This window comes from Acanthochromis polyacanthus, chromosome 11 (genome assembly GCF_021347895.1).
Source record: "Acanthochromis polyacanthus isolate Apoly-LR-REF ecotype Palm Island chromosome 11, KAUST_Apoly_ChrSc, whole genome shotgun sequence".
Classification (NCBI taxonomy): domain Eukaryota; kingdom Metazoa; phylum Chordata; class Actinopteri; family Pomacentridae; genus Acanthochromis; species Acanthochromis polyacanthus.
The window spans coordinates 4110819-4135443 of NC_067123.1; the positions used below are offsets into that span (position 1 = coordinate 4110819).

The window sequence follows — 24625 nt, forward strand, 5'->3', positions numbered from 1 at the left end:
TCTGAGGAACTGGAGCTTTACACAAAGTAAATGGAACAAGGAAGAAGGAGGATCACCTCCACGTTCTTCAGGAAAACCTAAAACCATCAGCAGAAGGTTGAATGTTTGAACCAGACAATGAGTCCAAACACACATCAGACGTGGTAAAGAAATGGTTCCATCAGAATGGAATGAAGATTCTAGACTGGTCTCCCCAAAGTCCTGACTTAAACCATCAAGAACCTGAAGAACCAAGTCAGAAAGATGACAGATTAGTGGAACTAAACCAATTCTGTCCAGAGGAGTCAAAGATCAACTAGAAGATTGAAACCAGAAGAACTGAGGTGGAAATGAACACATTTGACCAAATATTAACATTTCTGTTACTATATTTATGATCCAGCAGGTTCTGTCACATTTCCAGGAGACCTTTTATAAATCCATGAAAGGACCAAAACACATGTAGACTTTCAGATTGTGTCTAATGAGCGGATCTGATGGGTTCCAGTTAAATCGTCTCAGAGGAGTCAGCAGCTGTAGTCGACTGGAATCACTCAGGAGAAGTTAAGAGGTCATCAAACTAAGAAAATCTGATTAACACAACTTTATCCATCAACAAAACTGATCATTTAAGTTGCTGTTTGTAAATTTTTGACCCAGTTTTGTTCTATTTCCAGAATACCTTTAATAAATCAATGAAAGAATCAAAATACATGATTTGTTTTTTGTGACAAAGATTCATGTGTTTTAATGATTCAGAGTTCTAGGAGTCATTGAAACAAGACTGATGATAAACATGAACTTTACAAGTGCATGGAAGCTTAAGTTCATGACTGTAGGTCCTTTAACTACACATAAAACAGGACGTACTTCTTTAATCTGCCTATTGTTGTCAAAATCAGGAACATCTCTGCACAGAGAGGACAATAGAAATGCCTGAAATAGTTGCTGAGCTGGACTTTAACCTGATTCAAATCAAATAAACAAACTCTCTTGTAGGTTCAGGGTTGTGGACGGTGAGTCACAGTTTTGCATCTGACCTGTTTAATTTGTATTTCTCATCAAATCATGTTTACGCGGAGACCAGTTAACCTTGTCTATGTTTGGTTTATGACTTCCTGTTGGTCATGTTTCTCCCATGGTGTACAGAAATAGGACTTTATACAGCTGTGTGACTTCCTAAACTCTCTGTCACGCAGGTAAACTCTAGTGAACTTAAGGCCAGATGGGATTACTGCTCTAGTTTCTTGCTGTAAACAAAATGAAACCTAACGCGATGCTGGGAAACTGGTCCACACGGCAATAAAAAAAAAACTTAGAAATGACAGTTTGCGTCAATCTTTTTGAGTTATGATGCCTCACCCTCACATAAAAACACTCCATTGGTCAGCTTTTATCTTCAAAAGAAGGTACTGCGTTAGAGTATAGAAGAAAAAATGTTTAGTTGAGAAGTTTTATGTCAAATCCACTGGAACATGAACGCTGTAGAAATCTGGAATTTCTCACAAAAACAAAACATTTTCTGTTTCATTCTGACACCGGGCTGTTTATTTGACACGTTTAAACTGCATCAGTCCTCATCAAGGATTGTTTTACAGTCAGGGGAGTCAAATTGCTAAAATATATTTATTACACATTGAGCAAAGTTTCTATATATATATATATAAACAGATTTCAATAGTTTTACAGTTTTTCCAGGTCTGCATGTTGTGACAATAAAACGAAAAAAAAAGAAGTGCCAAACGGACAAAACCTTGTACTTCAGGATGAGATCAGGTCAACAGAATAAAAAAAATTGATGTGAAAGAGTTATAAAATGATAAAATGAGGTCAAATATCACATGCAAGTCTGAGCTCAGCCCAGGTTGATTTGATTTGCTTCACTTTGACTTGTAAAATCCAACATGAGTCAGCACATGACTGTAGATCAAGAGAGTCAAACTCATCTTAGGCCAGGTTTATTCAGTCCAGTCTGATCTCCAGTGGATCGGACCAGTAAAACCAGTAAAATCAGTAAAATCACAGCACAATAACCTAGAAATAGCCACAACTCCTAATGGTTCCTTTGTTTTACTGCACAAATGTTCACATTTAAGGAATTATCTTTTTACTAAACATCATGAACAACCTGAAATTTATGAAGAAAAATAAATTCAGTTTCATCAACATTCAGCCTCAGTTTATCATTTCCACATTACAACTTCCAGATCACAGAGTGTCTACAAAGGAACACAACATTTAGTCACCTGGAACTGAAGCAGAGAGGATTTACTGGAGGATCACAACCACAGAAGAAGACAAAAAAAGACAAAAAACAGCAAAAAAGAGACAAAATATTAGAAAAATTAGACACAAAATGACAAAAAATTAGACAAACGACATGAAACAAAACAAAAAAGAGACAAAACTTTGACAAAAAAGTTATAAAGCAACAAAAAATGGAGAAATGACAAAACCGATATGCAAAACGACTAATAACGCGAAACACAAAATGAAAAAATAAGACAAATTAAAAATTAGAAACAAAACCACAAAAACAAGAAAATGACAAAAAGACAATAAACTAAAACAAGACAAAATATTACAAAAATTAGACACAAAATGACTAAAACGAGACAAAAACACCACAAAACAAGAAACAAAACAACAAAAAAGCCAAAAACAACAAAAACAAGACAAAATATTACAAACATTAGACACAAAATGACAAAAACGAGAAACAAAACGACAAAAATGAGAAATTAAATTGTAAAAACATGAGACAAATGACAACAAAGATTAAAAAAAACAAGACAAAATATACAGAAATGAGACACAAAATGACAAAAATATGAAACAAAATGACAAAAATATGAAACAAACTACAAAAATCAGACAAAATGACAAAAAATGAGACACAAAACAAAAGAACAAAGAACAATCTAGTGTTTTTACTTTATGATCCAAACAACTTGTCATGGTCTAGAAATGATTTTAAATTTATAGTTTTACTAATTTACAATCTGCAGTTAATGTCTTCTCTGTAATTTTTACCCTTTGAGGGCCGGATTGGACCCTCTGGAGGACCACTTTTGGCCCATGGGCCTCATGTTGGACACCCCTGCTTTAGACAGTTTGTTCTATTACTATATGTTTATCCAGTTATTGAGGATATGAATTATAGTTTAGGTGGAGCATGAAGTCATACAACACAATAAAACCACAAATAATCCATGAACATTTCGTTTTCATTCTGGTGTAGAGACACAAACTTCAAATAAAGTCAAAGTATTCAGGATTTTTCAGGAACAAAAACACATAAGTTTCATTTGTTAGTTGCTGAGGAAACATTGATGCTGTTTTCTGATTATTCAGGCCAACAGAGGAAGTTTAAAAGTCTAAACCACCACCTGCCTCGGCATGTGCAGCCTCACATCGTATGTAAACCGAGGATTAGCTGAGCTGTGAGGATTTAACAAATAAAAAGAAAGCAGGGAACACGAGAAGTTTTCCATTGACCGATCTCATTGGTCTGGTTGAGCCGGCAGGCAAACTAGTTTCTCTCCGTGACCTCCATCTGACTCCAGAAAATCTGCTGCTGCTGCCGGGTGACGCAATTCATCTGTTTTAGAAACACTAATCTGAGAAAGTGGGGTTTTATTTCCATATTAAGATATCACAAATCATGAAAAATGCCACAATAAAGCACAGAGAACCAATAATTAGAGCTTCATTTAACTGATATTACATTTAAAAACATGTTTATCTGTTTTGTGTTTTGTTACAGAAGAAAACAGTTCATGTAAAGTAAATATTTGCAGAGTAGAATTGAATTTTAAGATAATATAAGATCAGATAGAAGTACAATACATTGTAAGCTAAAATAAAACTAGAATAGAACAGGAGAAAGTCATTCTTGCTGTCTATACCACACATGATAATGAAATACTGTTTGTATTTGGGGTAGAATGAACCTTTAAAATTGAAAGTATTTACATAAAAAATGAGTGTTTTGACTGGAAAAAAACCTTTAAACTGATAAGCACTGGGACAGAAAGGAATATTTTGGGAGGAATAAAGCATTAAACTGATACCCTGTTCATCAGAAATTTGTATTTTTGGTGGAATAAACCTTTGAAACTATAAGTACTTGGGCAGAAAGTAATATTTTGGGTGGAGGAAACCTTTCAACTATCTACACTGGAACAGAAAGAGGTATTTTTTGGTGGAATAAACTTTGAAAACCACAGTTTGTTTGTCAGAAAGTAGTATTTTGAGTTGAATAAACCTTAGGAAATATAACTAATTTGTTGGAATGTAGTATTTAAAAGTATAAGTCATTGGAAAGAAAGAAGTATTTTGAATGGAGAAAACCTTTAAAAATGTAAGTACTTGGACAGAAAGTAGCATTTTTGGTGGAATAAACCTTAAAAACTATAGATACGTGGAAGGATAGAAGTATTTTTGAGTGGAATTTTAAAACGATAACTTGTGTGTTAGAAAGTAATATTTTGGGTGGAACAAAGCCCTTTGAAAATATTAATTTGTTGCACAGTAGTATATTGGGAGGAATACACCCGTAAACCCATAACATGTTCGGCTGAAATTAAGATTTTGTGTAGAAAAAATCTCTAAACTGTAAGTACTTGGACAGAAAGTAGTGTTTTGAGTGGAGGAAACATTTAAAACTATAAATACTTGAACAGAAAGTAGTATTTTGGATGGAATATACCATTAAACTGTAAGTGTTTGGGCAGAAACTAGTATTTTGTGTGGAAAAAAACTTGAAAACTACAAATACTTGGACAGAATGAAGTATTTTTGGGTGAAATAAACATCTTTTAAAACCATAACTTGTATGTTAGAAAGTAGTATTTTGGGTGGGGACAACCTTTAAACTGTAAGTACTTGGACAGAAAGAAGTATCTTGGGTGGAATACACTTTTAAAACCATAACTTGTATCTTAGAAAGTAGTATTTTAAGTGGAATAAAACTTTAAAGTTATATATACATGGACAGAAAGCAGTATTGTGGGTAGAATAAACCTTTAAAACTATAAGCACCTTGACTGAAAGCAGTATTTTTGGTGAAATAAATGTTTAAAACTATAACTTGTTTGTTAGAAAATATATTTTGAATAGAATAAAGTTTCAACACACCAAGTACTTGGACAGAAAGCACTATTTTGGTAGAGAGAAACCCTTAAACTATAACTTCTTTGGTCGAAAGTAGTATTTTGGTTAGAATAAACCTTTCCCTCTGATCCACAGTGAGTTTTTTAGGATAAATTTGACCTCGATGACTAATAATCTACACTGACACTCTGAAATACCTGAAAGTTATGCAATAATCAGATTAATATCTAACCTCAGAGCTTCAGAAACCTCCTCTGAGCTGCAGGATTCCTTCAGTTTGTCTCCATCTGCTGGTTAGAAATCAGCTCCTCTGTGCCAACCAGTGATGCCATGAAAACAATACCGAGCTGAGCTTCCTGCCAGAAATCAGTGAAAACGACTCATTATCATGTTTCAGTTAAAATAATAAATAACCAAACCTTAATTTTTAGCAACAGCCTGAACAAACTGGAGACATCTGGACCGCATCCAGCCGAGGGAACGTGTGAATTTAGGTAAGAAGAGCTGCACATGCCGCCAGTTAGCTTGCTAGCCTGATGTTAGCTGCTAGTTAGCGCAAAGCCTGGAATGCTATTGCGTTTAAGGCGCCGAAGCACGAAAGCTAATGTCAGCCGCTAACCCTGCCATTCTTAACGACACGGGCTAGCTATATGCTAACTAGCGAGTTAACTCAAGCACAGTATGTTATTGAAACGCTGCGTTTTGAGCGCCGGAGCGACGGAAGCTAATGTTAGCGGCTAACCCTGCCAATCTTAGCGACACGGGCTAGCTAGACGCTAACTAGCAAACTAGCTCAAACACAGTACACCACTGACACGGTGCGTTTTGACCGTCGAAGCGACAGAAGCTAGCGGCTGGTTTTACCTCACCGGCTATTCAGAACAATACATGCTAAGGTGATGAGAGCTAGCTAGCTGTATGCTAACCAGCTTGCTTCAGTATTGATTCTGTGTTGTTTGGGCTAGCATTTTTAGCTGCTAATATTAGCTTCTGGTGCTTAAGACGCAGCGTGTTTTTATTTAGTGTTTACAAGAACAGAGGGTTTGTAGGTTTGTTATCAAGAACACTGTTTATTAGAAGAAATGTCTAGGAAATATGTAAAAACCCCTTCAGTTATTGTATTTAGCAGTGGTGAAAGAAGTATTTAGCTGCTTTACTTAAGGAAAAGTCACGAGTAAAATTCCTGCTTGTAAAATCCTACTTAAATTAGTATTAGCAGCAAAATATAATTAAAGTATTGCAATGAAAGTCCTGATTTAGTCCCTCAGACAGATATAATTATTTAGTGTGTAGTATTTATTTGTTATTACTATTTACAGTGCTGTGTTTAAGCTCATTTAGTTATTGACTCATTTGAGCATTTATTGAAAAAACACTATTTAATCGGGTTATTAACAACTTGTAGACGCCTGAAATATTACCCAAACTGCTGTTATAAGAAGCCAAAAAGTTGACAAATCTGTGGTTTATTCTGTAGTTTTGTGTTGTATTTTCACAGTTTGTCATCCACTGTCTTAAGCCTTCATCTTAAAAGCAGCTAAATACTGTGTATAGCACAATATTTCCCTAAAGTGCATATAAATACCAAAGAAATGAACTGAAATCTAACAAACACTGCCCATTACTGCCACTGTCATGACATTTTATCCCAAGAAAAACAGTTTTTATTATGTGCCAACAGCGCTGAATCACTGCAGACGTTGCGTGCAATATTTATATTTAAAACAGTCCGTGTTACCATCATTTCACTGGCTTTTGATGCTATTTTTATAGTTTTCTCAGTACTTACATGGACAGATTCATGTGTTTGACTTCATATATTTTATTTTTAGTGGATACACAATACATTTTGTTACACAAATATGCACAGTGACCATAAATCTATTTTATTCTGCTTCAGTAATCGCTATATAAACCCTCCTCTCGCCTCATTTGCATCCTCTCCTGCAGGTTTGCGTCCTCATGGCAGCTTCCTTGCCTCAGAAGCCGGGCATGGCCGGGATGCCGGCCCAGCAGCAGCCTCACCTGCCCCCAGGTGCCCCCTCGGCCCCGGGGCAGCAGCCGGTCCCTCCTCAGGGAGCCCTGAGAGAAATCTCCCCGGTGTTCCTCTGCAGGATCGGACAGGAGACGGTGCAGGACATCGTCACCAGAACCATGGAGATCTTCCAGTTCACACGAGCCACGCAGGTAACGGAAGAACGGCGGCTTGTTTATTGTTCTGAGTGGAGAGAAAGTCACTTTTCCTCAGTGGTTTTATTTTGAGTCTGTGTTCTGCAGCTGTGTCGATGATGAATTTTAAAACATCAGTAGAGATATTAGTTTATTAGTTCACTCTGCAATGACCTTTTAAAGCCTAATTGTTCTGATTTTATTAATGTTTTTGTGTCTATTTCTGTTTCTTTACACATTTTTAAAAATATTTCTCGGCCCTCATTTGCAGATCCAGTAGAAATAAACAGGATATTTTAAAAACACTCGAGGATATTTCATTTAGCTTGACTAAAAATCAGACAAAAGCTACATGGATAATTATTTTATGAACTATCAGCTGATCAATAGGCAAAAAAAAATCTTTAGAGACACATGCTTGCTGCAAATTCCTAGAATCCACGTTGTCATTTTCTGGTTACTTTTTTTTTTGCAAGAACAGATTTTTTTTTCTGTTATTTTTTGTCTGTTTTTTGTAATTTTCAATCAGTTTTTGTTGTTTACTTATTAATTTTTTTGTCATGTTTAACTCTTGTTTTTTTTTAAACATTTTTGTGTAATTTTCAGTCTTTTTGTTTTTTTATGAAATTTTTGTGATTTTTAATCTTTTTGTAAAAATTTTCTCTTTCTCAACCTTTTTTGTTGTTTTTTGTCATTTTCAATCTATTTTTGTTTTTTTCTATCTCATTCTTTCTCATTTTCAATCTATTTTTGTTATTTTCTATCTCATTTTCTCATTTTCAATCTATTTTTGTTATTTTCTATCTCATTTTCTCATTTTCAATCTATTTTTGTTATTTTCTATCTCATTTTCTCATTTTCAATCTATTTTTGTTGTTTTTTAATCTCATTTGTCACTTTCAATCTTTTTGTTTTTTGTCCCAGTTTTTGTCATTTTCAATCTATATTTTTGTTGTATTTTATTTTTTCTCATTTTTATCGTTTTTGATCTCTGTTGTTTTTTTGTTTATTTCAGTCTCTTTTTTTGTTTATTTTTTGTCATTTTCAATTTCTATTTGTTGTTTTTTGTCACATTTTTTGCCATTTTCAATCTGTTTTTGTTGTCATTGTTATTATTATTGACAAATGCTCACATTCAGGAAACTAGAACTGTTTTATTTTTGGCATTTAAATAAGTTTTAAACCCTATGAAGCCCAAAACCCACTGGGAACGTAAAAGGCATGTTTTCCTTTTAGAAAAAGCCAAAGTTGCACAATCTGTCAGAGCCAAAAACTGTAGAAACTTTGGATTTTCAACACTTTCTTTTTTTTATCTGTGATGCATCATTTCTTTGTAACATGTAGCCAAATCTAAGCTAAAAATCTGAAGATTAAAACATCTGCAGTATGTAGAGACAGGTTTATAAAAATAAGAACAAAAATTAGAACAGTTACTGCTTGACTGTGTCTGATTTGCCTGAATATTTTAGAACAAAAAAGCACGCAGCATTAAAACAGAATCAGAACCAGCGGTCCGATGAGAAATAACTGAAAATCTCAGACGTTTATCTTTAATAGTTCCTGACATGTTGTTGTTGAAGCACAGTTTTGATCTCAGTGTGCAGAAAAACCTGCAGAAAGTGGGTCAACAGACATTTTCTCTAAAGAAATTCCTGGAAAGTATTTGATATATGAAGCTAAAATTACACAAATGCCATTTTGAATACCCACAGTTCAGAAAAAAAAAGTTTGTCACTGATTCCTTCCAGCTTGTTGTCGCTCACAAATTAAAGGGAAAACCACCTTAAAGAGTCCCAGCTACCTGCCATCGATTCTCCAAGCGTGCAGAACAACTCTGTATTGATTTACTGTCCCTCTAAGGACACTAATGCATTAAAACCTTGCCAGTAAAACGCCCAGAGCCACTGGATCTCCTCCAGGTTTTAATATTTTACCCCTCTGTGTTTAGCTCATGTATTGGGTAACTTACACTGAAGAAAGGGGAGATTTTAGATGTTATCAGCCTTTTATCTTACAGAAAATCTGGACTACATCTGTTTTCACAATTAAAACATCTGAAATCTTCTAAAAGATGTAAAAGCATTAGAGGATCCTTGCTGCAGTGCATCTCCTGATGAATATGCATGTGGAAATGTTTTCATCCGTGGTTGTACGTATGTATGGATTATTCGGTTTCCTGCTGCTGCCTGGGGCTGATTCCCCTCCGGGTGCCAGTAAAGTATATTTCCTGTGATGGTAACAAGATGTAGGCTAATTAGAGCCGCTGTGTGTTTGGTTCAGCTTCCTAACGGGGTGACCCAGAGCCAGGCCATGTACCAGGACCGCTTCGGGAAGCTGCAGGAACACCTCCGGCAGCTCGCCCTGCTCTTCAGGAAGCTCCGGCTGCTCTATGAGCGCTGTGTGGAGATGACGTCCGACCTGCAGGAGGGTCCCACGGAGGTCAGCGGCAAAATTTTAACTCCTATATCCATATGTGTGTATATATATATATATATATATATATATATATCCAAATAAATGACGGTACATTTTGCAGAATTTTCTTTTTTAAATCTCTTTTCATGCTCTGTAGTTTCACTAAAACTAAAATTAAAACCTTATCAGAATTAAACAGGTATGAAGGTGGTTTTCAACTGTCTTTGCCATGGAGATCTAATGCCACAACATCAGTTACCATGGAGATCTAGCTTCACAGCATCAGTTACCATGGAGATCTAATTGTGTAGCATCAGTTACCATGGAGATCTAACTCCACAGCATCAGTTACCACGGAAATATAGCCCCACAGCATCAGTTACCATGGAGATCTAGCTCCGCAGCATCAGTTACCATGGAGATCTAGCTCCACAGCATCAGTTACCATGGAGATCTAGCTCCACAGCATCAGTTACCATGGAGATCTAGCTCCACAGCATCAGTTACCATGGAGATCTAGCTCCACAGCATCAGTTACCATGGAGATCTAGCATGTAAAGGAGATCCACTTTCACTGAGAGCTATGACTTTAGGCTCAACATGCTAACCTGCTAGCCTGCTCCCCCTCTAGTCTCCCTCACATTCCAGCCCTCTGGACACTTGGGTAAATAACAACAGTTTGTGTTTGTTGTGTTTTTAGTTGGTGCCGTACGTTGGAGAGGAGCTGCTTTCTGTCAGAGTGGAGCCCTGCAGTCCTGCTGTCAACCAGGAGAGGAAGGAGGTTCTGGAGGTTTGTTTCTGTCCTCTTTAGCCCCTTTCTGTTTGTCTGAAAACATCTAAACGTGTCGGCCTCCCGTCTGAATCAGCATTCAGCACATCCTTTGATAGTAGTAAAGATGATGGTTCCCAAGAGGCAAAAATGGCATTTATTAATGTTTTTCCTGTCCTGTTTGAACATCAGTTATGTTCAGGTTCACTCTCATGTTTAACACAAAAAATCTGAAGCCTGAGCACATACAAATCAGGAGTCAGCAAATGTTTGGCATTTTTCCTTAAACTAACCGATAAAACTGTTGCACCCTTTGATGAATCTTTGATGAATCACATCAATGTGTTGCTACCTGGCAGCTCGGCTCCTAGTTATTTTTGTAGAGGTGGGTTTTAAAATATTAATCCCACATTTTATTCTATATTCCTCAGAGCAGTGACAGTGAGAGTCCAGTAGGTGGCAGCACCGCTTCACTCGGATACAGAAACTCTGCATGGGCTCAGGATGAGGGTTTTTGTTAACAGTGGAGTTCATGCTCTCTTTGCAGTTTTTTGTCATTTAGTTTTTTTCTGTCTTATTTTTTGCAATTTTTAATCTTTTTTTGTTTTTCTGTCATTTTTTTGTCTTTGTTTTTTTAAATATTTTTTCTATCAATCTTTTTGTTTTTTGTCTATTTTTTATTTCAATCTATTTTTGTTGTTATTGTCTCATTTTTTGTCATTTTCAATCTTTTTGTTGTTTTCAAAAAATTTTTTTGTCAATTCTCAATTTCTTTCACTTTTTTTAATTCTTGTCATTCTCACTCTGTTTTTGTTGTTTTTTTGGTCTCAGTTTTTGTAATTTTTAATCTATGTTTTTTGTCATTTTTTGTCATTTTCAATCTGTTTTATTGTTCTGTCAAATTAAAAAAATCTGTTGTTCTTTGTCTCATTTTTTGTCATTTTCAATCTTGTTTTTATTTCAGTTTTTGTCATTTTCAATCTTTTTGTTGTTTTTGTTGACTTTCTTGTCTAATTTTTTTTTTGCAAATTTTAAATATATTTTTTTGTTTTTTTGTTTTTCTCAATTTCTTTTAGTTTCTTTTCATTTTCAATCTTTTTGTATTTTTTTTTTGGTCTAATTTAAAAAAAATTCCATCACCTTTTGTATTTTTTTGGTCTAATTTTAAAATAAATTTCTATCTTTTGTAGTTTTTTTTTGTCAGTTTTTTAAAAATAAATTTCAGTCTTTTTTCAGTTTTTTATCAGCTCGGCTCCTAGTTATTTTTGTAGAGATGGGTTTTAAAATACTCCCACCTTTTATTTTATATTCCACAGAGCAGTGACAGTGAGAGTCCAGTAGGTGGCAGCACTGCTTCACTCGGATACAGAAACTGCATGGTTCCAGGATGAGGTGTTCCTGTTAACAGCAGCCTTGATTTCTCAGTTCCTCTGGGGGAAACGTAGCTGGAGGCCGCTGAGGTTTAACAGAACCTGACATGAAAGCTCCTCGTCAGGACTGGAGTTGTTCTGATGGTGTTTCTGTGCTGTTTTGCTACAGAAGGTGCGTCAGAAGAACCAGGAGATGAAGGTTCTGATGGACCAGATGAGGAACCTGCTGTGGGACGTCAACGCCATGCTGACGCTCAGGAAGTGAGGTGAAGAGAAAAGGGATATCTGTGGGATCTTCAGACCTGCCACCTGCTTTCCATCATGTTTAAGTCATGTGGGACTTTTAGAAAAACGTTTTTGACCAGATTTATGTCATTTTAGACTCATTCTGAAAACACTGTCGTCTTTAATGACACAATTTGACTTTATTATGGACACGTTTTAGTCATTTTGGATGGACTTCACCTGATTTCAGGCACAATGTCGATAATATTTTATGCAATTTTTATAATATTTCACTCATTTTGGACTGATTTTGGCAAACTTCACTTCATTTTAGACACATTTTAGGAATTTTAGAAAAGTTTGTCATTTTGAGAACATTGTAGCACTAAAAACACATTTTGACTTCATTTTAACTTTCATTTTAGACTTTTTTCTGTCATTTTGGACCGATTTCACCCAATTTCAGACAAATTTTTGGCAAATTTTAGGAATTTTAGAAAAGTTTTTGCCATTTTAGACTAATTTTGAGCACACTGTAGTCTTTATACTTTTTAATTTGACTTTATTTTGAACACATTTGAGTCATTTTACATTTTTTTGTGTCATGTTGGATCAATTTTAGATAAACTTATGTCATTTCGGACGTATTTCACCTCATTTTTGACACATTTTAGGAATTCTAGATGAGTTTTAGGCATTTGGGACATTTAGAAAAATGGTTTTGAAAAGATTTTTGTCATAATTGACAAATTCTCAATCTGACTTTATTTTGGACACATTTCAGTTATTTTAGACTTTTTTTCTGTCAGTTTGGATGGATTTCACCTGATTTCATGCACAATTTAGGCAAATTTGAGGAATTTTATAAAAAATATTGTCTGTTTGGACTATTTTTGGGCAATTTTTTGAGTCTTTTTAGACTCTTTACTGTCATTTTGGTTCAGTGTTGGATGGATTTCTCTTCATATTTGAGACATTTTAGGAATTCTGGATAAGTTTTAGTCATGTGGGACATTTAAAAAAACATTTCTGACAAGATTTTTGTCATTTTAGACTCATTTGGAGTCATTTTGAGAATTATGGACTCAATCTGACTTTATTTTGGCCACGTCTCAGTCATTTTAGACCTTTTTTCTGTCATTTTGGACAGATTTCACCTAATTTCAGACACAATTTCAGCAAATTTTGAGGAATTTTAGAAAAGTTTTCCTCATTTTGGATTATTTTTGAGTCATTTTAGAGTCTTTACTGTCAATTTTGGACCAACTCAAGTCATTTTGGATGAATTTTATCTCCTTTTTGACACATTTTAAGAATTTTTGGATGAGATTTAGTTATGTGGGACATTTAGAAAAACGTTTTGACCAGATTTGTGTCATTTCTGAGTCATTTTGAGAACGTTGTAATATCACTCCATCTGTGAAGGTTCTCAGTCGTCCAGGTCATCTTAAGGTCACGACTTATTCTTGTGACCTTGAAGACCTTTCGCCTCCCATCTTCTCGGATGCCTCTAAAGCGAATTTTAGGACTGGTGAAGCCGCTTGGATGAGAGGCGAAACGTCTTCAAGATCACTAGAATAAGTCCAGTTTCCTGAACTAAACATCACTAAAGCACAGTTCACTGTTTACGGTCCGTTAATGTTTCAGCACGATGCTACTGTGAGATACACAAAGTGTTTTTAGGAAAGACTTCTTCCACGTCCAGAAACATCACAGAGAGCAAAAGACGTCAGAAGAGTTTTCTCGTGCTCTTTGTTCTGCACTTTTGAATCATTTTTTAGCTACATGCAGACATGAATGCTCCTCCTTATCAGGACTGCAGCTGCTGAAGTCTGACGGTGTTTCTGTGTCGTCTTGGTGCAGAAGAACCAGGAGATGAAGGTTCTGATGGACCAGACGAGGAACCTGCTGTGGGACGTCAACGCCATGCTGACGCTCAGGAAGTGAGGTGAAGAGAAAAGGAATGCCTGTGGGATCTTCAGACCTTCCACATCTTTGGTGGACCTGTTAAACCTGATCCGATCCACTCCGTTCCTGATCGTTCTGTCTTCGTACTCGGCAGCTCACGGCCGCTCTGTTTTCTAACTGTTCTGATCAGTAACAGACTCCAGTTTTTTACTGTTTAAATAACCGCCTCAGGTGAAAAAGTGACAGCAGAGGATTTGTTTCGGCGTTTCTTCTACGGCGTTCTGCCTCCAGGTGCTGACTTTGACACCAGACAGACTTAAATTGTTTACGATGAGAACGTTTGGGTGTTCTGGACTCACCTTAACTCCTCGGCAGCTCCGTATCTCAGGTGCTTTAATGAGATTAGCTCAGACGCCTCACCTGTTTACCCCTGAGGACGTCCAGACTCTCACCTGTGAATTTATTTTTGTAATCTGTGGTATCATTTTCTGTTTTGTACTCAATAAACATCTTTTTTTTTTATTCAAACGTCTGTTTTAAAGCTTCCAAACCCACTCAGACCTCTTTGAAAACACATCCTGACCTCCTGTATTCATCTCGCTTTACACGCTTTTAGGAATTTTGGATCAGTTTTCATCATTTAGGACATTCAAAAAGTATTTTTGATGAGATTTCTGTCATTTTTCAGCCATTCTGAATCATTTTGAGATTGTTGTAGACTTCAATTTGAGTCATTTTAGACTTTTTTTCTGTCATTTTAGATCAATTTAGCATAAAATTAAGTCTTGTATGGATTTCACCTCATTTTGGAGACAACTTAGACATATTTTAGGAATTACCATTAATAATTAACCATATTTAATTATACATAATTAACCAAGTATTAGCATTGCTGTATGTATATTTTTGACCCAGCAGATTTGGTCACTTTTTCTGTTAACCCATAATAAAGTCATAAAAGAACCAAACTTCATGAATGTCTTAGTGACAAAGAAGTATCTGTTCCAATCACTCTATCAGAGAAAAATCAGAGTTGTAGAAATAACTGGAAGAGAGCCATGACGTTATGTTCTTTACAAGTGGATGTAAACTTTTGACCACAACTGTAAGAATTTGAAGATCCGCCACTGATTGTTGACCAGGTTTACACACGTGGACAAAATTGTTGGTACCCCTCAGTTAAAGAAGGAAAAACCCACAATTCTCACTGAAATCACTTGAAACTCACAAAAGTAACAATAAATAAAAATTTATTGAAAATTAAATAATCAAAAACAGCCATCACTTTTGAATTGTTGATTAACATAATTATTTAAAAAACAAACTAATGAAACAGGCCTGGACAAAAATGATGGTACCTCTATAAAAGATTGAAAACTATTTGACCAGAGTGACATGATTAACTCAGGTGTGTCATTTAATTGACATCACAGGTGTTTCCAAACTCATAATCAGTCAGTCTGCCTATTAAAAGGGAGACAAGTAGTCACCCTGCTGTTTGGTGAAAAGGTGTGTACCACACTGAACATGGACAACAGAAAGCGAAGGAGAGAATTGTCCCAGGACATCCGAAAAAAAAATGATAGACAAACATCTTAAAGGTAAAGGCTATAAGACCATCTCTAAACAGCTTGAAGTTCCTGTGACAACAGTGGCTCATATTATTCAGAAGTTCAAGACCCACGGGACAGTAGCCAACCTCCCTGGACGTGGCCGCAAGAGGAAAATTGATGACAAATTGAAGAGACGGATCGTTGGAATTGTATCCAAAGAGCCCAGAGCAACCTCCAAAGAAATTAAAGGTGAACTCCAAGGCCAAGGTACATCAGTGTCAGATCGCACCATTCGTCGTTGTTTGAGCCAAAGTGGACTTCATGGGAGACGACCAAGGAGGACACCACTGCTGAAAAAAACTCATAAAAAAGCCAGACTGGAATTTGCAAAAATGCATGTTGACAAGCCACAAAGCTTCTGGGAGAATGTCCTTTGGACAGATGAGACCAAACTGGAGCTTTTTGGTAAGGCACATCAACTCTATGTTCATAGACTCAAAAACCAAGCATACGAAGAAAAGAACACTGTCCCTACGGTGAAACATGGAGGAGGCTCAGTAATGTTTTGGGGCTGCTTTGCTGCATCTGGCACAGGGTGTCTTGAAAGTGTGCAAGGTACGATGAAATCTGAAGACTATCAAGGCATTCTGGAGAGAAATGTGCTGCCTAGTGTCAGAAAGCTTGGTCTCAGTCGCAGGTCATGGGTCTTCCAACAGGACAACGATCCAAAACACACAGCCAAAAACACCCAAGAATGGCTGAGAGAAAAGCGTTGGACTATTCTAAAGTGGCCTTCTATGAGCCCAGATCTGAATCCCATTGAACATATGTGGAAGGAGCTGAAACATGCCATTTGGAGAAGACACCCATCAAACCTGAGACAACTGGAGCTGTTTGCTCATGAGGAGTGGGCCAAAATACCTGTTGACAGCTGCAGAACGCTCATTGACAAATACAGAAATCGTTTAATTGCAGTGATTGCCTCAAAAGGTTGTGCAACAAAATATTAAGTTATGGGTACCATCATTTTTGTCCAGCCCTATTTCATTAGTTTGTTTTTTTAAATAATTATGTTAATCAACAATTCAAAAGTGATGGCTGATTTTGATTATTTAATTTTCAATAAATTTTTATTTATTGTTACTTTTGTGAGTTTCAAGTGATTTCAGTGAGAATTGTGGGTTTTTCCTTCTTTAACTGAGGGGTACCAACAATTTTGTCCACGTGTGTATGTCATTGTGGACGTATTTCGAGTCATTTTGAGAATGTTGTAGTCATAAAGGACACATTTTGACTTTATTTTAGATACATTTGAGTCATTTTAGGATTTTTTCTGTCATTTTGGACAGATTTCACCTCATTTGGGACACAATTTGGGCGAATTTTAGAAAAGTTTTAGTCATTTTGGACACCTTTTGAGTCTAGTTTTGTGTATTTTTAGATGGATTTCAACTAATTTCTGACACCATATAGGCAATTTTTAGGAATTTTAGAAAAGTTTTAGTCATTTTGCTCTATTTCTTTGCTAAACTTAGGCCATTGTGGACAGATTTTTGTCACATTTTAGGAATTTTGGACAAGTTTTAGTCATTTGGGACATTAAGAAAATATTTTTGACAAGATTTATGCCATTTTAGACTTTTCTTTTTTTGAGTCATTCTGAGAACGTTGTAGTCTTTAAGCACACATTTTAACTTAATTTTAATTGACACATCGGAGTCATTTGGATCAATTTTGGATAAACTTGAGTCATTTTGGACAGATTTCACCTAATCTCTGACACAATTTAGACAAATTTGTATCTAAGTTCTGGTCGTTGTGGAGCCATTCTGAGTCTGGTTTTGTTGTAGCTGGAGGCCGGAGAGGTTTAAAGGAACATCCTCATCTCCTGTATTCATCTTTCTTCACACTCCAGCAGCTCCTGCAGTCATGGAGGAGCGGCGATTTCTGCCGTTGGAATAATTTTACAGCTAATTCCTTCCGCCTGAAAGCATTTCTCCGTTAAATTGGCTGCCGGATAAACAATTGGCATCGGCATGCATAATCAGCACGGCCATCAGATTGTCTCAGGAAATGTTTACACAGCGTTAATCGTCCGTTTTCCATCAACTGTGCAAATGTGAAGCAGCGGAACGCTCAGCTGAGGATAAAATGGAAAGTCAATACCCGGAACATTTATGTTGCAAAGAGTCTGATGGCTGATAATCGGAACTGTTTTGGGAAAACTCATCAGTTGTAGCTTCTAAATGAGCTGTTTGTCTTCATATGCTGAAAATACTTCATTGCTTTTCAACATTCAATCATGGTCACTTTAATTTGGCTTTTTTGACAAGAATTTACCCCAAAAAAAGACTGTTATGTCAAAGTGGAATCGGATTTCTCCAAAATAATATCAATCAATTCAAATATAATCATAAAATAAGTGATTCCAGTTGGTATTGAGTAGATCCACCTTTGTCTGAAGTTCCATCATTGATCTTGTTGTTCTCAATCATCCTGAACATCTGGACGCTGCAATTTGACCAAACTCTGTCTGGTTCCTCAGGGATCCTGAGTGAACAAAACCTTTCAGATCCAGACTAATTCTCAGTTGGACTGAGGTCTGGACTCTGACTCCTCCAGAACTTCCACTTTGTTGTTTTCAAACCTTCTCTGAGGATCTTTGTCTGTTTACTTCCACTCATTGTCTGGATGGAAAACTGATCTTAGTTCTCTTCAGACTGCATCAGGTCTTCCAGGATTTCTACAGACTTTGCTGCATTCATTGACCCTCTACCTTTACCAGCCTTCCAGGACCTGCTGCTGAGGAACATCATGATGCTGCCACCACCATGCTTCACAGCAGGAATGGTGTGTTTGTGATATTTGTTGTCCACCAATCCTAGCGTCTAGTCTGATGGTCAAAAAGCTCCATCCTGGTCTCCTCAGAACAAAGAACCTTCTTCCAGGTGTCTTGAGAGTCTCCACATCTTCTGGTGAACTCTAGTCCAGATTTAATTGGAGCTTTTTCCAACAGAGTCTTTCTCTTTGTCTCCATAAAGCTTTGACTGGTGAAGTACAGGAATCATAGTTGTAGTAGTGGCCTCCCTCACTAGTCTCTTTCTTGGAACTCCTTCAGAGGAGTCATAGGAGTCTTGGTGGCCTCCCTCACTAGTCTCTTTCTTCTCAGTTCTTGAGGACGTCCTGCTCTAGTCAGATTTATTCATGTTCCATCTTTCATCCATTCCTTAATGATGGATTTAACTGGACTCCATGAGATCTTCAGGAACTTTAAATGCTCTTGTATCGTCCTGACCGATGCTGTTCAACAAGCTTTTCTCAGAGTTTCTTGGACTGTTCTTTAGTCTTCATGATGGAGTTCTATCCAAGAGTTCTGATCCACCAGAGACTGGACCTTCCAGATCCAGGAGTCTTGAGACTGCAATCATTGCGAGACATTCACTGACCTCAGATCATCCATTCACTAACTGTGGGACATTTAGCACCAAAATATACTTGTGTACAGTACTTCATACTTGTAAATGATTGACATTATATAAATTGACATTATTTTGTAGAAATCTGTTTTCACTTTGACATGACAGAGTCTTTGTTTCTAAATTGTTGTCCAAAAAGCCAAATTAAATTGACCATGATTGAGTGTTAAAAAGCAAACTTTCCCAAGAAGATCTTCTTGGGAAAGTTTGCTTTTCAATACTCCATCATGGTCAGTTTAATTTGGTTTTTGATAGACACTGTATTGTAGGGCTTTGGAGTGTTGGGTTTCTAACATCTAAGAAAACATGACTAATTGACAAAATAATTGTCTGATAATTGATTAAAAAATGTTACATGTTGTTAGTTGCAGTACTGGTTGAGACTGATGGAGCTGTTTAAGGATCATCACTGCTACAGTACATTCAGTTTGTAAACAGGACCAGTGTGAAGTCTGGTCTTTTTGCTTTTTAATCACAAAACCAACCTGATTTGTAAAGCTCTTTTCATAGAAACATCCCCTGTTGTGTTGCTGATACATCTAAACTTACAGGATGCCAGTTATTATTAGCCTCACTGATGTGTTTCTGCCTTGAAGAAGGAACCCCTGCAGAAAATATACGTCCTGGACCCCTTTGAACGGTGTTTACACAAGAAACTCAAACATCTCACAGCACCAGTGTGCCAGAGTTCGCATTTATAAATCATTTTATTGGTTTTACAGTTAGCATTTGATGTGAAATGATCTGTTTCCTTGGCAACAGTCCCTGCACGGTGACGCTGAGCCACACATCGTCAGCCGGAGTGCACGGCACCAGTACCAGTCAGTCCCTGCTCAGTGTCACGGCGTCAACATCTTTCCTTTTTAACAGATTGTCCTTCCTCAGTGAGACGCCACCAAAGACGCCGTCAAGGCCTCGACATTCCAGGAGAATCATTTGAGGCCCTTTCCAGACTTATGGATCCCTTTCGCTTCGTATGTGAACGTCTGTAGTCCAGATCAGACCACCAGGGTCCGTCTGATGATTGTCACGAATGGATCCGGCTGCTGTAAAATCCCCAGCCATCCTTGAGCGCCACGTCCGCCACCGATGGGTCCGTTTGTCAGCCCAGACCTCCACGCCCTCGGATCCTGCTACGCCCTCTCCAGGTCTTTGTACTTCTTGCGGAGGACAGACACCTGGTCCTTGAAGAGCACCGGGTCCAGGCGGAACTGGGAGTGGACCAGGGGCATGTAGCCGAACCAGCTGGCAAAGGTGTTGATGCACTCCTGCCTCTGGTTGAAGTGCTCCGGGTTGGCCCACGGGACGGTCTTTGTTCCCTGGGGGCAGAACAGAGTAGAGTCATTTAGCATCCAGTCCTGTATGGATGTCCCGACACTACGGCAGCAAAAACTAGAAAAGCCCTCAGAGCTCAGTCCTCCTCCAAGGCTACTATTCCCCCATACGTCAGAAATGCAGCATTTTTTGATTAGTTATTGATGATCAGAAATCACGGCAACATAGATTTAATATAGACGTACCCACAAACTGAATGACCTTTGCATACGTTATGTATGGATACCGAATCACGTGACATAAATATGTAGCAGGCAGCGGGAATTGATGGGACTCGGAATAAAAATATGAATTTTAGATTAAAGAAAACTGGAGGTTGTGTAGAGAAACAACAGGATTGTTCAACTGGACATCTCTGTAGGTTCTTGAAGACGTTCTCATCTTGGATGAGAGGTGGACGTCTTCAAGAACCTACAGAGACATCTGGTTGATTTCTACTGAAGCTCCTACGATCACCATGACCTGAATGACTGACAGTCTCCACAGACAACAGGATTGTTCTGATGAGGATGAACTGATGGGACTCAGAAACACCCCCACAATTTAATCAGTTGTTCCTTGGATCATTTCTGATGGATAAGTCCTGATAGTGGATTTGTAGTTGACGTAGTGTTTACTTGTTGTCATGGTTACAGTGATGCCATCACGCCATCTGGCAATGATACAGAAATCTTGAACAAATCCGAGGATCCAGACTATCAGCTGCATCACTGCCAGAATCTAATCACTTGGTCCTTGTGTCATTTCTGACCTTCACTGAAAATGTCATCCAAATCCGTTGGTCTGTTTTTGAATAACGTTACGGACAGACGGACAGACGGCAATTGTCACATAATAGCGCCACATTCCTTGACAGAGTAATTACAGACTTTGGTGCCATCCAGTGGAGTTTTCACAAAAACAGAGCAACCAGCAACACGTGCTTCTACAACGTAAAGTGTTCGTAAAAGTTGGATTCATCCTCTGGATGTGAAAAGCGAAGCCTTAAATCTGCATTCTTTCTAACAGCCAGCAGGGGGAGACTCCTGGTTGTTTAAAAAAAAATAAGGCTATGAGAAAATGAGTCAAATTCTCACTTCATTTGTTACCTCAGTGACCTTCCCTGAAAATTTCATCCAGATCCGTTATGTTGAGAACAGAGGGACAGACGGCGGACGGACAAACCAACGCCGATCATCGTATAACTCCACCGTGGTCCTTGATGAAGCAACAAACCCACCTGGGGACTCGGCAGCTCCTTGTACTGCTTCCTTTGGGCCACTTTGATGGGCGGCAGGTGAGTCACGGCGGAAACCAGGAAGTTCATCAGGATGTCCTCGCAGTTGGAGGTCCGGTCCACCAGAGTCCTCAGAGACTGGGGCAGGTAGTGGGTGAACAGGTAGTGGTAGTACCTGAGGGGCAGATCAGGGGGTTAGACGTCTGCATGCGGGTTATAGTTTAGAATGTGTTTATGGAAAGAAGAGGAGAAATTACTGGGAAAATGAAAACCGAAAAGCCCTAGAGCAGGTTAGAAAGACATGTTATCTTAAAAAGCAAGTACGTTTTAAAAAGTTGTACCGTTTGACAGTTCCTACTTGACTGTCTTTAACTGCCAACATGTTTATTGCTTAAAATTTGTATATCTATAAAAATATTTGTGATTTTTTTAGGTTGATGTATCAGATACTTTCCAAAATTGTGCATTGACCCATTTTCAGCAGTTTTTAAAAATTTCTTTTGCATATTTGAAGCTAATTGGACAAAATCTACTGAAGAGTGGGGTCAGAAAATGAAAAATATTTCCATATTTATGAAACAAAATATATTTTTTCTTAGTTATATTGGGAGAACCATTTTGAAACCCCAAGAATCTGTTGTACCAATATTTTGTAATTGTGTTAAAGCTGGTCATACCTGCTTAATAATTTTTAGTGTCAAAATGAGTGAACAAATTATTCAAAATGGGCTAAAACTACACATGACTTGTCCAGAATAATCACGAGAGGAAAACCAAAGCTACTCTGTCAACAAATAAATGCAGCCTGGCTCAGAAACAGTGAAGAGAGGAGATAAAGTTGTTGGGGATCCATTCAGCATGGAGAAACATCTTTCTACTGATGATGAGCAGAGACTTAAAACTGGACCAAAAATCGGCCAAAATGACCCCAAAAAAATGTCATATTGACCTAATTTTCGGTATTTTTAGCGAGTTTAGAGACATTTTTGGATTTTTTTGGTACTTCAGACAGATTTTTAGTCAATTCGGACAATTTTATATGACTTTGGACACGTTTCAAGAAAAACAGTGAGCAAAAGAAGCTGTACGAAGTAAAATGTTTAAAGAATATAGAGATACATTTTTACATTTTTGTATCTTAAGTAAGAAATTCAGCCTTAAATTCTTATTTCTTCTGAATTTATTGAGCCCAAAGTGAAGCTGTAACAGGAGCAGAAACTGCTTAGAGGGTTAAACAGCTGATATTTTTCCACCGAGCGCCTCTTTTACACATTTTCTATTTGATTTTTATTTACATTCTGTTGCAGGAATATTTGCCACATTTGCTGCCAGTGTTTTTTACATCCTATCACACTTTGTCCAATCACAATTTCTTCATCCAACCATAAAAATATACATAAATATCTTGTTAAAAACATGTTTTTACATCACAGATGCAGGAGGAAGACAGAAAGGGTGTAAAAGACATTAATATCTATAGAAACTGTAGGAGCTGAGATGTATGTTGATGATATGTATCTGGGACGAGTTTCACCGCCAACAGGATTCACATTTCTAGAGCAGAACCAGTAAAACCCACCGGTGGAAAACGTACGGATTTATTCTGTCAGTTTTACGTCACAGCTGCAACAGACAAACCTTAATTATATTCCTTTAAATCATATTCAAACTGTGCTTTGGAGCTAAAATCAACTACATTTATGTGTACACAAGCAATTAAATCTAGGAATCAGCTGCTTTTTCTTTGCGGAATTAATCATATTTTTATTCATTTTTTGGTGCAAAAACAGCATTTAGTTCAGTCAGGTCAGTTTATTCACACAATAAGTGATCTATAAAAGTCTGAAATGAATCATAAAATACTAAATTACAGTAATTTTGGATAATTTGGGGTAACCTTAGACAGATTTGTGTCATGTTTAACAATTATTGAGTCATTTTTGTATAATTTTGGTGCTCTTGGTTTTCATTTTTAACATTTTTGAGTAATTTCTGACAATTTATGAGCAATTCTGAGCAATAATTGAGTAATTTTGGATCTTTTTTTTGCTACATTGGACAGTTTTGTGCCACTTTTAACAATTATGCAGTGATACTGGGCGACTGTTGTGTTATTTGGAACAAATTCTGATTCATTTTTGGACAATTTGAGGTAACCTTAGACAGATTTGTGTCATTTTTAACAATTATTGAGTCATTTTGGAATAATTTTTGTATAATTTTGGAACGCCTGTCATTTTGAATATTTGTTTTAGTAATTTTCAGCAATTATTGAGTGATTTCGGACAATGTATTAATAATTTTCAACAGTTACTGAGTAACGTGGTAACTTTTATGCTATATTTGACAGCTTTTGGGTAATTTTGAGTGATATTGCACATTTTTTTGTGTCACTGTAAACAGTTATTCAGTAATATTGGGCTACTTTTGAGTAATTTTGAACAATTTTTGAAGCATTTTGGACATTTTATGACTAACTTTCAGCAAGTGTTTAGTCAGTTTCAATATTTTGTATTCAATAGTGGACAGATTTTGTGTAATTTAGATTTTTGTTGTGTGATTTTGAGAATTCTTGAGTCATTTTCAACTATTATTCAGTAATACTGGGCGACGTTTGTGCTATTTTGAATAACTCTGGAGCCATTTGGGGTAACCTTTGTCATTGTTAACGATTATTGAGTCATTTTAGAATCATTTTTGTCTATTTTTTCAGACATTTTTATTTAATTTTGAACACTTTTTTGGAGTAATTTTGGGCATTTTTCTCTTTAAGAAAAAAGAGGGAAAAATGAATAGAAAAAAAAAGAGGAAAAAATCCTTCTTCAAACTAAATCACTTTATAAACTCTTGGGTGTTATTTTGTTTTTATAATAATTAGAGTCAGGTAAAGTTGTATTTTATTACATTCTGGCATTGTTTTAGGCTGTAATGTTTAAACAAATCTGATAAATTCACATAAATAACATGATTCGGGTTATTTGTCGGATTGATTTGTTCCATTAAATGTGCTAAAAAGCAAAACATTAGTAGAAGAAAATAAATGCTGACTTCTTTTGTTTGATCCTTTCATATAAGATAGAGCTTTGTGTTGCGTT

General features: G+C 36.8%; 2 protein-coding genes across 6 annotated transcripts in view; one reads left to right on the forward strand and one right to left on the reverse strand.

Moving 5' to 3' along the window:
• Positions 1–5376: 5376 nt before the first annotated feature.
• Positions 5377–24577, forward strand: zgc:114119 (Mediator of RNA polymerase II transcription subunit 30-like). 3 transcript variants are annotated; one of them, XM_051955484.1, is made up of 6 exons: positions 5377–5588; positions 7045–7281; positions 9544–9702; positions 10379–10468; positions 11987–12083; positions 21434–24577. In XM_051955484.1, the coding sequence occupies exons 2-5, from the start codon at positions 7057–7059 to the stop codon at positions 12080–12082; spliced, it is 570 nt and encodes a 189-aa protein (XP_051811444.1). In that variant the 5' UTR covers positions 5377–5588; positions 7045–7056; the 3' UTR covers position 12083; positions 21434–24577. The 3 variants fall into 3 exon arrangements, with proteins under 3 accessions (XP_051811444.1, XP_022067765.1, XP_022067764.1); XM_022212073.2 differs by lacking the exon at positions 21434–24577 and adding an exon at positions 13857–14472; XM_022212072.2 differs by lacking the exon at positions 21434–24577 and adding an exon at positions 13906–14472.
• The window catches only part of ext1c (exostoses (multiple) 1c), a 147052-nt gene continuing 142094 nt past the window's right edge, over positions 19668–24625 (reverse strand). For all 3 annotated transcript variants that reach the window (XM_022212070.2, XM_051955466.1, XM_051955467.1), the window contains exons 11-12: positions 21534–21705; positions 19668–20298 (exon numbers count right to left, since the gene is read on the reverse strand). In XM_022212070.2, coding sequence (XP_022067762.1) covers positions 20113–20298; positions 21534–21705 — 358 coding nt within the window. In that variant the 3' untranslated portion in view covers positions 19668–20112. The remainder of the gene's footprint in view (positions 20299–21533; positions 21706–24625) is intronic.

Bases quoted from the DNA above. Each gene is read 5' to 3' on its own strand.
- zgc:114119 (XM_051955484.1), top strand. From the start codon at position 7,057: ATGGCAGCTTCCTTGCCTCAGAAGCCGGGCATGGCCGGGATGCCGGCC. The intron at 7,282-9,543 runs GTAACGGAAGAA...TGTTTGGTTCAG, and splicing joins AGTTCACACGAGCCACGCAG to CTTCCTAACGGGGTGACCCA. The intron at 10,469-11,986 runs GTTTGTTTCTGT...GTTTTGCTACAG, and splicing joins AGAGGAAGGAGGTTCTGGAG to AAGGTGCGTCAGAAGAACCA.